General features: G+C 33.7%; 1 protein-coding gene across 1 annotated transcript; it reads left to right on the top strand.

Annotated features, from left to right (window-relative positions):
- Positions 1-6,719: 6,719 nt before the first annotated feature.
- Positions 6,720-10,071, top strand: LOC144553155 (DCL-like protein). Its single transcript, XM_078301254.1, has 3 exons — positions 6,720-7,297; positions 7,850-7,964; positions 9,755-10,071. The coding sequence occupies exons 1-3, from the start codon at positions 6,960-6,962 to the stop codon at positions 9,923-9,925; spliced, it is 624 nt and encodes a 207-aa protein (XP_078157380.1). The 5' UTR covers positions 6,720-6,959; the 3' UTR covers positions 9,926-10,071.
- Positions 10,072-13,260: the final 3,189 nt, after the last annotated feature.

Below are 13,260 nucleotides of genomic sequence, written 5' to 3'. Positions count from 1 at the left end.
TAATATTCACCACAAAATAGCAAACCTAATTATATCATTCAACATTCAGAATAGCATCAAAAAAACTATGAAAAAATAACTTATACATTAAAAACCTCATGTATTCATTGTTGGGATGAGTAAGAATCCTCGTCACAAGAACCACACATTATTTCGAAATATCATCCTGCATACAAATAAAATAAACAATGTAACAAATTGGATTTATTATAAATCAGATTACAAAATAAACTTACAAGTTTTTTACCTGTGTGAAATTCAAGCAAAACAACTGATGTATCATATAAAATTAACTGATGTATCATGCGTACCTTCAAAATTAATCAAGCAAAATAACTGATGTATCATATAAAATTAAGGAAATTTCGCGGGCATGACGAGTACGAAAGCTCTAATAATCAAGGAAATTTTCTTGAGTTTATGAGATTTTTAGGAGATCATAATAAAGAAATAGATAAGGTGATTTTGGACAAGTGTCCTCGAAACCTAAAGTTGATCGCACCATCAATCCAAAAGGATATAGTTAATGCTTGTGTAGAGGAGACAATTAAGGAGGTAATTACGGAGCTAGGAGATGAATGATTCTCGGTTTTGGTTGACGATTCAAGGGATGTCTCAGTCAAATAGCAAATGACAGTTGTGATTCGATTTGTGAATAAAGAAGGTTATGTTGTTGAATGGTTTTCAGGTATTGTTCATGTTCCCAACACTACATCTCTCCAATTGAAAGCGGCACTTGAGAGTTTATTTGGTAAGTACGGTCTAACATTTTCTAGATTACGTGGCCAAGGGTGTGATGGAGCTAGTAATATGCGAGGGGAGTTCATGTTGGGGTTTACGGTGCTGTAACCAAAACCCGTTTAGGCTTAAGCTGCGGAATGACCGTAGAACAAAAATTTCTACAGCCAACTTAAGCTCAGGATTAAACGGGGTATGTCAGGAAACTTTCCAAGGCGGTCCACCTTCAGTATTCCTTTGGCATCAAAACCCAATTTAATCTTTTTTACAGATCTACTCCATGATTGATTTCTAAAACTTTAATATACTTGCCAATTAAATAGATTAATATAGCATATTTATACCTTGTTTCCAAATCACAGTTGGAATGCAGACCGAGCGAGTAGAGCCTCACCAAGGAAGGAATCGACTCGGAGTATCACACGTGTGATACCTCTATCGGTTATCCACCAGGACTAACCGGAGAGCGATTTATTTCTTCTGCCAGAAATACCGTAAACAGCGGAATTATGCAAAAACACTATTCACGGGGAAAAAGACGAAAACCCGTAAACACGAATTTTCGGTTGCTCAGTTTCATCAATATGCAAAACTGACATACTGCGAAATTCAGTAAAACACTATTCATCAATCCCGTAAATATACTTCACAACAACTCGCAAGATTATACGCCAACTACGTATAACTTTCTTTTATCAACCGAAACACTATTTGGGAGAGAAACCGAGAAAGAGAGAAAATACTGATTCGTTTCGACACGAAACGGTATGAGTGAATTAGTGATTTTTCTCTCTACCCCTCCACCCCTATTTATAGGGTTTAGGGTCGGTTGCCAAAAGACCAAAATATCATCCAAGTTCGGCCTATTTACAAGATATGTCATTGAATGGATAAGGATGACATGTCATGTGGATAAGATCGATGACGTGTCATCTGGATAGGATTGATGACATGTCATGCGGATAAGGACGAATCTGAAAAGACCCGAATGCCCTCGGCCCGAATACAAATAATATTCGTATAATTATTCTGAACAATTATATATATTTTTCTTGCGGTTGTTGTTTCGGTAATTTATACGTGTCCTACACATTTATAAATTAACCGGTTAACTTTTATACAATGTGTCACACACGTTTATAAATTAACCAATGTTTTTGCTTGTTATTTTTACATAACATTTATAATTTAATTATAACACGTATAATTAATTATAACCATCTTACTATTGATCATAACCAATTTATAATCAATCACAATAAGATTCTTCGATTAACTCCTATCTGGTGTGACCCAATATGATCTGTGTTATGTTGGTAAATAGAGTTAAAACTGTTTTAACTTCTATAATCATGAGCGACATCTGGCAACACATCATGACCATCCAATTACACAGATGATGCTGTACTGTACAATATCACGATCCAGTAAACAATTTACTTGTGTCTGTTCTTCTGTCTCATAGCTATCAGATCAGTTTCAAGGTAGATGTGTGTCATCCTTGCTAACTGTATCTTTTCTTGATCTTGAGTAGATTATCAAATATAACTACTCTTGTAATTATACCGCATGCAGATAATCTAACTCTACCAGGGGGCCCAGTGATGCTATAGCTCGTATAGAGATACGAGGGACAAATAGTATTCTTGGTAAACTATCACTTCCTCAGCTAAGCTATACATATGGAAAAGCTACCGTTATGACTGCTTTTTACGGACAGCGGTGGATAACAATCACACATACATATTTTTCAGTGGGAACGATAAATACCTCATACTGTAGAACGTGACATTGAATGAAAACATAAATGACACGAACACAATTCTATTTAATGTTTCATTCGGGGTCTGTCAAATACCATGTTCCTAGAACATGTATCTATGTGATTAAAATGACATCTTGTGTCAGGTGGTTTGTAAAACTTAACCATCTTTTAATCCACATACTAACCTTATCGCGGTAATTAGTGTTCCTGCTAATTACCTTGGTCAGTGACCTTTTAAGAGTATATATCATCTATATTATGGAGTTTCACAATTTCAGTCATGAACTCGAAATGATCAATAAATTCAATAATACTCAAAGCAACAAAATGATATATAAATAAACATTCAATTCATGAACAAAGCTTTATGATAATTTATCGTATTATTGACTTCTAGATTATTACAAACTAACAGTTCAATGGGCTCAAAATATTGATCATGCGGGAAAATAGGTCTGCATACTATGTGCATTGCTTTGCACATCAACTTCAAGTAACTCTTGTTGCGGTGGCCAAGAAACATAATAAGATTTGGCATTTATTTCAAATTATTTATACTATTCTTAATGTTGTTTGTGCATCTTGTAAAAGGCGTGATCAATTACGTGAGAAACAATTAGAGAAAATTGTGGAAGCTCTTTCAAATAATGAGATAGTAACTGAAAAAGGTTTGAACCAAGAAATGAGTCTTGCACGTCCATGTGACACTCGATGGAGTTCTCATTACAAAACTTTAAATAGTTTGATTATACTATTTAAAGTAAAACTTTCGGCCACAATAGATATAATTGAGGAAGTAGAATTGGAGGGGGTAAAGGATGAACATTGAGGAGAGGCAATTGGACTATTGGAAACGATGCGCTCTTTTGATTTTGTGTTCAATTGTCATCTCATGAGAAAGTTATTAGGTATCACTAATGATTTATCGCAAGCCTTGCAACGTAAAAATCAAGATGTGGTTAATGCTATGTGTTTGGTGAGGACCGCTAAATTTCGGTTGCAACAAATGAGAAATAGTGAATGGGAATTGTTATTCCAAGAAGTGTGTGCATTTTGTGAGAAACACGGTATTGAAATTCCGTACATGGAGGGTATCCGTCCCGGTATATCACGGCGTTGGCCAATGGGATTTAATAATTTGCATTACTATCGTGTTGAAATGTTTAACACAGTTATTGATATGCAATTATAAGACCTTAATGATAGATTCACGGAAACAACTACCGAACTCCTTATGTGTATGTCATTTTTAGACCTAAATGATTCTTTTTCTTCATTTAACAAAGACGAGTTGCTTAAACTTGCTCAATTCTATTCCTCGGATTTCAACCAATGGGAGCTTGGTACTCTAGAAAATCAATTGGAGAATTATTATTTGGATTTGAAAAACAATAGTGATTTTTTGGAGTTATGGGGATTAGTTGAACTTTCTCAAAAACTTGTGGAAAAGAAAAAACATATTGTTTATCCCTTGGTTTACAAATTAGTGAAATTGACATTGATATTGCCGGTGGCTACCGCTAGTGTTGAAAGGGTATTTTCGGCAATGAATGTGGTGAAGAACGACACAAGAAATAGCATGGGAGATCAATGGTTGAATGATTGTTTGATTACTTATATTGAGAGGGATTTATTCAAGGGTGTTAGTAATGAAAGAATTATGCAAATATTTCAACATATGAAGAGGCAACCTTGGTTCATCGTCATCGACTTGATTTCACTAGATAGGTATTATTATATATATTTTTATATGTAAAACAATACTATGTTTTTTATTTTATAGTCTTGTTAGCATTTTGTACTTTAGCTCATGAGATGATATGGTAATTTTTTTTTTTTTTGCACTTTTATTAGTATTTTGTGTCTACCCCTAATTAAAATTCTGGATCCGCGCCTGGATGCTATACTGCGCATACATAATTGCTCCCTTCGCTTGCTTGATATTTTGTCTTTTTCTATTGTTTACTTGTGAATTTATGTTTATTTGGCATGTGAGTATTCAGTAGGATCATGTTATGTTATGTAATGTAGGTTGCTTTCTGGTTTTCTGTTGTAGTAAGATTAAGAATTTAATTTGTAGCTTGAATTTTATTTAATGAATAGATTACGGGTCTCACTCAAAAAAAAAAACTTACAATCTGCAAGGTACACACATGCCCCAAGTCAGTTCAATCCAAATTTAAATTGGATTCCAACATCATTAATTATTTAATTGAATCACAGCCTTGCTGAGATGCAATTTAGTGATTAGCATGTATACTAAGAGTCATTTTAGAAAATTTGAACAAAACTTTTGTTCTATTGGGGACTCAATTATATATCGTATTGGTGAAAGAGAGAGACGTGGGATCGAAACAGATTTTTTTTTTCAGTGGGAAATTATTTCCTTTATTAATTGTTTTATTTGTTAACTTTGAATTAATGGAGATATATAATGAAGAGAGAGAATAAAATGGTAAAATAGGTATTTGATAAGAAAAATTTCTCTCACCGCTCAATATTGTAATAGCTTAGATGAAAATAGCACTCCTATTTTTTTAAAAATTAGTAGTTAAGTCACTCAACTATTTTTAATATGCACTAGAGATCTCTATCTGAATTTTGAACTTGCAACCTCCCATAGATGGCACTATCTTGGACATAATGACAATCAAAATTGTTGAGGTACTTATTTAAATTTACAAATTGAATTATAAATAATTTGTTTCTAATATATAATATTCCATTCATCAAATCTGCTGTAACTTAAAAAACTTACTGTCCACTCGTCAATCAATTTTTAAAACATACTTATTAATTTGTAGTAGCACTAAATTGGCGGCTAACCCGTTTTCAAATTGTACCAAAATTTAATACACAATTCTATCTACATGATTAGTAATATATTAAAATACATATATATATATATTTGTTTACTTTAGACAGATTTTTTATTTATTTATTTTTTTTGCTTCTTTCACAGGCCGTAGGCCTATTAAAAATGGAGGGTTCCAATGCCTCATGTTTTTGATACCTCATATTTTATATCTTCATTTTTAAAGTTCAAATTGTCGATCCGAGCTGTTCAACATGATATATATACTAAAATACAGTTAGAGATGAAATTTTATAATTTTAAAAAAATATATTATTTTTTAAGATGGGTAAAAAATCACTATTTTTTGTACGGTTCAAAAACAGTGATTTTGTATTTATTTTAAAAATTAGTAAAAATTTTTCAAAAGATATAAAGTTTCATCTCTATGCTTGGAGACCAAACATAAAGTTTCAAAAGATACAAAGTCCAAATCGTCGATCCAAACCGTTAGATGTGATCTCTACAATAAAATGTGCTCGGAGACCAAATTTTACATTTTTTGAAATTTTTTTATTATTTATTAAGATGGGTACAAAATTCAATGGTATGAATTTGACTAGTTTTTGTACTCATCTTAATAAATATTAAAAAAATTCCAAAAAATGTAAAATTTGGTCTCCAAGCACATTTTATTGTAGAGATCACATCTAACGGTTTGGATCGACAATTTGAACTTTGAAAATGTAAAAAATGCTTGTTGTAATTTATTGTAACTTGATCCCTCCTCTTTATGAGGATCGAACAATTTGAATTTTAAAAATAATGATATAAAATATGAGTTACGGAGAAGACGAGGCATTGGAACCCCGTTAAAATGGGTTGTTTTGGTTGTATATTTCTACATTATACTATTGTTTCTACATTCACTGACAAAAAAATTGTAAAAAGTTTGACCAGACTCGTACACACTGTAGTACGACTACTAATTGAGGAGGGATCAAGTTATAACAATTTTTGAGTTACAACAAGCATTTTCTACATTTTTAAAGTCTAAATCGTCGATTCAAATTGTTAGATTTGATCTCTACAATAAAATGTGCTTGGAGACCAAATTTTACATTTTTTGAATTTTTTTACTATTTATTAAGATGGGTACAAAAACTAGTCAAATTCAGACCATTGAATTTTGTACCCATTTTAAAAATAGTAAAAATATTCCAAAAAATATAAAATTTAATCTTCAAGCACATTTTATTGTAGAGATCACATCTAACGGTTTGAATCGACGATTTAAACTTTAAAAATGTAGAAAATACTTGTTGTAACTTAAATTTTGTTGTAACTTGATCCCTCCTCCTACTAATTTTATATTTTTATTTGTAAATATATCTTTCTTTTGGGGGCACAAGAAAATAAATATCCTATCCTCGCACTTCTCAGGCAACCAAAGGCGCTTCGCTTCTTCTCTGCAGCCAAGCACTGCCGTACACACGCACAAAAGAGAGAAAAAGAGGGCGCAACGCAACGCCCCAACGAGAGGAGGAGACGCATACAACCAAGTAACCAACAAGGTAAAATTTATCGAATCAAACAATGAGCTGAGCTCAAATTTCACACGACGAAACAGCGCTCCCAACAAATATTCTCTCTTTCCCAAAAATGGCTGCTTCCCTTTCTCTCCAGTGTCATCCCTTCCTCTCTTTTCCGACGAAGCGACCCCACACCCAAGTGAAGTGCTTTCTTCCTCTAAGAGCAGAGGCGTGGAAGGGGAAGGCGACGCAAACGATGTTGAAATCCTTGGCTGTTTTGCGGCGGCCAGGGGCGGGGCCACCTTCTTTAGAGGAAAATGAGGTGAAAATAGATGATGAGGAGGAGGTGAAAGAAACAGAGGTGAGTGGAGAGAGAGAGATGCCAGATGGAAGCAACTGGGAGGATATGATTTTGGAGGACACAGTGCCACTAGTTTCGTTTGTCAGAATGATTCTTCACTCTGGAAAGTTAGTTTCTCTACTACTCATGTTTTTCTGGTACTAGTGAATTTTCGGAGAAGATAGGAGTAATTGAGTAAACTGGTACTTGAGATGTACCAGTTTTGCGTATTGCCTTGACCTTAGATTGGTTTTCAATTTTAACAGCCCCAGTGTGATAACATAAAGCTGGTACCGGTGCTGTGTAGTAGACTGGTATTGTATTGTAGGCTTGTATGGTTGTACCAGCTCCAGTATAGTGACATTTATTTTACCAGTTTTCAGGAACGTGGTAATGTTAAACTGTTGCTCAATTGTAGCGGGTTCTAGAGTGCTAACATTGAACTGATGTTGTACATGCTACTATACTGTCTCCTTTACACAACCTTGTATGGATATTGTATGTACCACATAGATTGCTATAAACAAGTAAGGCTTCATATGATCTATAGTTCTGCTCTAATTGTTAACCTAAAGTTCAAAGGAATAAAATAAACGTACTGTATCTCTGCGAACAACATTTTTGTTGCCGTTTTTGATTGATTGTCTTACTTTTATATGTTGGTGAAAACTATATAATAGGTATGAAAATGATAATCGGCTGAGTCCAGAACACGAAGCTGCTATACTTACTAAGTTGCTTCCTTATCATCCTGAGTACGAAAAGAAAATTGGATGTGGTGTTGATTACATAAAAGTAAGTCTCTCAAGTTCTCTTATATTTTTTTAAGGTTCAGGTGCCTTCATCTTTTTTGCTGAAATTTTCATTTATAGAAATAATATTAAAACAATATAGGGTTCTAGACTGATTGCATGGTTTTTTTTATTGGATAGAAAGAACCGAAACATAATTTTGGACCGATTTTTTTTTTCAATCCCTTTAGGGATGTCTCAGTGCCACAGGCCGCACCATTAGCTACACAAAAATCCGGTCCCTTTAGGGAGTGGATCTTATGTCGCATAGGGAGAAATGCATGTGCGTGATGGGTGATCCCTAAAGGGACTGAAAAATAAATTTTGGTTCTTTCTACCAAATCGAAATAGCCATTTAATCCATCTAGAACCCTATATTTTTTAATATTATTTCTATAAATAGAAAATCCTGTCTTTTGTGCCTCTATCATGCCTTCATTTCTGAAAAGTTATTAAGTATAGATAAAATACTTTTGTATTTTGGGTTTCTAGTGATGGTGATAAAGAGCATAATAGAAAACGACACACACAAACCGTTACATCAGTAGAATTTTAGATACCTCTTGATGCTCATCAAAACAAAGCTAAAGTTGTGTAATTTTTGTCAAGGACACAGTGAATGGGATGCAGATCATATCTAACTGTTTCTTTTCTTATCACCCGTTTAGAATTATAATTATTTGAAATTCAAAAAACAGTAGCATTTTGGAGTCACAAAAATGGATGAAATCCTCAAATTTAATCCTTTAATTTCTTGGTCAATATTACAATCAAATTTATTTTGCATTAGCAATATACAGCCCTCACATTTTAAGTAACACTGGACAGATATGAGGTGTCTGCAAATAACAAATATGACGAAATAATGTGTATTCTGTTGAATATTGTCAATTCACCGGATTTAAATAGTTCCTTTGTTGTCAGTGCTGAAATTAAATGAAAGGATCTAATGCTGGTTGTCAAGGTTGAATGAATTGACTGTTTAATTGATTTGATTCCTTAATTATGAATTAACTCTTTAAATTAGTTCGAGTTAGTATGAATATGTTAGGGCCAATCGCCAGTTTGCTGTTTTAGCCTTAATTTTGACATTTAGGCATCACATGAAAATTGAAGTGAAAATATTTGTTGTCCAAAATATGAGAAATGTTGGGCTTGTTTGCAAACATGGAGAAGTATCTCATGGAATGTCAATTATAAGGATCCTTTTTTCTTAGTTCTTTCAGCATTTCAGTTCATATGTTTTCTCTTATGTCAGCAGTATATTTTCAATTCTAGACAAAAAAAAATTGAGTGAGGCTATGGTATTATGCATAGCGCATATTGGTCCATATTTTTGATTAATATCTCCATTGACAAAGTCTAATAGTCAATTTGGATCGTGCAGCATGATCACCATATGAAAATATACTTGCTGATCAAATTTTACATTTTTTATAAATTTTTTACGATTTTTTTTAAGATAGGTAGAAAACCATTTGATCTAAAGATTCTAGACCCTTCAAAAGTTGTGATTTTCTCTCTTTTTTTGCCAATATGCCCTTGGGCTAAAAGTAGTGATTTTCTACCTATCTAAAAAAATAGTAAAAAAATTCAAAAAAATGTAAAATTTAGTGTGCAGGTGCATTTTCATACGCAGATCATGTTGACCGGTTCATATCGACTGTTTGAACTTTTAAAACGAAGATATTGATCCAAAGTACAGAGCAATGTGTGCTATGCATAGTAACATAGCCTCACTCATATATATTTATCTATTTTGCTATTTTAATGCATTAATTTTCTAATGGGCAGGTGGGATTACATCCTCAATATGGTAAATCGAGGTGCCTTTTCGTAGTGAGAACGGACGGTGAGGTCGAAGATTTCTCATTTTGGAAATGTATTAAGGGCCTAATAAGAAAGAAGTATCCCCTCTATGCTGATATTTTCATCATGAATCATTTTTACAAGAAAAGAGAATAGACCAGTTTTTTTTTCTTTTTTTTTGTCTTGTTTTACTTTGTGCAATTTGTACCTTCCCCTTATATAACTCGGATTTACCCCGGTTAGAATGGTGCAATTGTAATTGTTATATGATTGAGGTCCTGAGGAGGTTTCATTTTCTACTTTACCTGATGTCATCTTGGATAGAATGGTAAATTGACAAAAAGAGTAGGCCAGTGTTTAAATTGTGTTATTTGTAATTTCACATGTTATTTGGTTAGTTGTATGATGCTTCTTTTATAATTGAGGTATTATACGGTGTCCCATGAGGGTATTATTTTCAAAAAGGAAAAATATTTTACATGTAAATGAAACAATTACAGGCGAATTTGCATTTTTAATCTGAGAAAACATTGGATAAATTATCGGTTTTTAATAGTAGGTAATCATTGTATAGTGATTGATTTTGTTTGTTTATATTCTTAAGAAAAATACAGCTGTTCACTTAAACAGTCATTTTAACCCTGCTGTAGAATATTGGGTCTTATTGGGCCGTGAAACTTTTATTTTTGCTTATGGAATTATTTTGTATTGGGGTAAAAGCTAATGGGCTTATGGAATTATTTTGTAAACACTAATGTAAAGGTACTTTGCAAAAAAAAAAAAAAAACACTAATGTAAAAGTTAAGCTGCTCCTGCGACATCTCACAGGGAAGGGAAGAATATAAAACTTTTTAATCTTAGATTATAACTGACGGGGCGTGTAAGCTAGTGAAAATCATGGGTGGCACCCAGTTGCTGAGAGAGGCGTTTCTTTTTCGAACACAATATCTACATCGGTTGAAATTGGGAGCAAATGCATATTATATTAAATTTTGTCAAAGTTTAAATAATATTTTTTCACATGCCTCAATTTTTTGTCTCTCCATCATGCCTCAATTTTTTGTGCCTCCATCATACCTTCAGTCAGGTGCGAAACAACAAGTCAGACAGGAGTAGCTACTCTCATGATTTTAAAAACTTTAATTTGCATATATGTTTTTTAATTTTTATGTAGTTTGGCTTCTGGTAAAAACGTTAAATGTGTTCATGTAGCTTGTGCATTTTATGTTTCAATCTCAATCAGAATTTTCTAATTCTGCTCTTTATAACAGTTACCGAAATAGCTGCAACTTGCTGATTATTAATATTTATTTTTCTGTTATAAAAGAACGCTTGCTTGGATAGGATAGGGAGCTTTTTTTTTTTCTTTCTGTTTTAAGTTACACGTAATGATTAGGTAACTGAGTGTTCTATATTTTATTTGACCATTTGTTTTTATCTTATTGTGATGTGTTAGAACCGAAATTTTTAAATATACCATCATCCCAAAAAAGATAAACCCAAACACCCCGGTTTTGAAAATTTTCGAATTTTGACATGACCGCATCGCCTAGATGCGGCCACTTTTCTGCGGGCCGCATCTAGGGGCAGCGGCCCATTTTTTTTTTGCTTTGCTTTTTTTTTTTGCCTTTTTCTCATGTGACTTTGAACTGAAAACAGGGTGGCCGCTCCCTCGGGATGCGGCCGTGTCAAAATTCGAAATTTTTCAAAAAAAGGGTGTTTGGGTTTATCTTTTTTTGAACCATGGTATATTTAAAAATTTCGGGTGTTAGAATGCGGTCATTTTTATTAATATCCTAAAAAAACGTTTTTTTTAAAATTGCCTTCATGTTTGTTTGTTTTTTTTTTACTTTTTTTTAAAATGTCCCGACTATCAGGCCCACGGGCGGCCCACCTCTTCTAGCAGACCGCCCGGGCTAGGGGAGGTCCACTAGGGACCAGACTGCCTGGGGTCCGGGCGGTATAATTTTGTGAAGAAAAAGTTTTCCTGTTTAGAATGTATGCCAAAAAATAAGACAATTGATATATTTATGAAGTGATGTTGTAACTCTTTATAACTTTGATTTGATTTGTTAGATGGATATTACAAGTCTAATGATAACACTAATTAAGGACTTGGCCTTGATTCTTGTCAATATATACCATTTGCTTATTGTCAACATATACCATTTTTTTAGAGAATAATTGAATTATTTAATTATTGTCAACATATACCATTTGCTCGGAGATAGGCAAACGAACACAATAAATAATAAATGTATTTTAAAATAATTATATGAATCATTCTTGAATAATCCTTTAGGCTATTGACTAAAAATACCGATCGTTGTATGTCTACCGTCGAACGAAAACTTAAATTGAATTTTTGAGGCACCAAACGACGTTTTTTTGAAATTATGATGCTTTGGATACTTGGGAATGACCCCCCGGGTGATATTCAGATCCGTCTCATTCCCCTCCTTTCCGAAAAGTGGTCATACGCGCAAATCCGACTTTTCTAGACAAAGTTATGATTGCTTAAAGTTTTTTTCAAAAGTAGAACTTTGGAAACTCATAACTAATTGTAAAAAAATCCAAATAAAATGAAATTTGTATCAATTCTGTGTATTTTTGAATGCTCTAGATGCTGGTGTAATCATTTTTGTAATTTGGTCCCTGTATCAGTCCAGACTTGCTGATTTACTAGAAGATGTCAAATTTGATGTTTTTAGTGCATTGCACTATACCAGTGGCCTTTGCTTAGTGCTTGGCTGCTGAGTTTGGACTTGGTACCATACCAGATGTCAGTCTAGGGTGCATTGTGCATGGACAGAGATCTAATTTGAGATTTAATATATTTTAGTAGCTCTAAACTACTGTTTTAGTACTAAAAATAAAAAGAAGAAGATCAACAAGCTGTCAGAGGCCAAGTCCTTAATTAGTGTTATCTTTAAACTTGTGATATCCAACTAACAAACCAAATCAAAGTTATAAAGAGTTACGACATCACTTCATAAATATATCCAATGCCTTATATTTTGGCATAAACTCTAAACAAGAAAATTTTTTTTACACAAAATTATTTAAATCAAAATATTAAGATCTCTCTAAAAAAAAAGGAGGACCGCTCGGACCCCAGGCGGTCTGGTCCCTAGTGGACCGCCCCTGGCCTGGGAGGTCTGCTAGGAGGGGTGGGCTGCCCGTGGGCCTGGCGGTCGAGGCATTTAAAGAAAAACAAATATAAGGGCAGTTTTAAAAAAAATCTTTTTTTTAGGGTATTAATAAAAATGGCCGGTTAGAATGTGGTTTCCGTCTTGTTACAGTTTTTATCTTATTGTGATGTGTTAGAATGTGGTTTTCGTATTGTTACCAGAGGCGGATCTACTGTAGCACGGGGGGGGGGGGGGGGGGGCAGCCGCCTCCCCTTGGATTTTGAGTTTTAATGTGATTTATTGGTACCGATTGACTTTGCCCGTCCCTAGAAATTTTTTTGCCGCCTATGGATGTTTGAT

This window comes from Carex rostrata, chromosome 4, assembly GCF_964058835.1.
Source record: "Carex rostrata chromosome 4, lpCarRost1.2, whole genome shotgun sequence".
Lineage (NCBI taxonomy): Eukaryota > Viridiplantae > Streptophyta > Magnoliopsida > Poales > Cyperaceae > Carex > Carex rostrata.
Note: the sequence above shows the minus strand (reverse complement) of the source record. Positions and strands in the feature narration are given on the sequence as shown.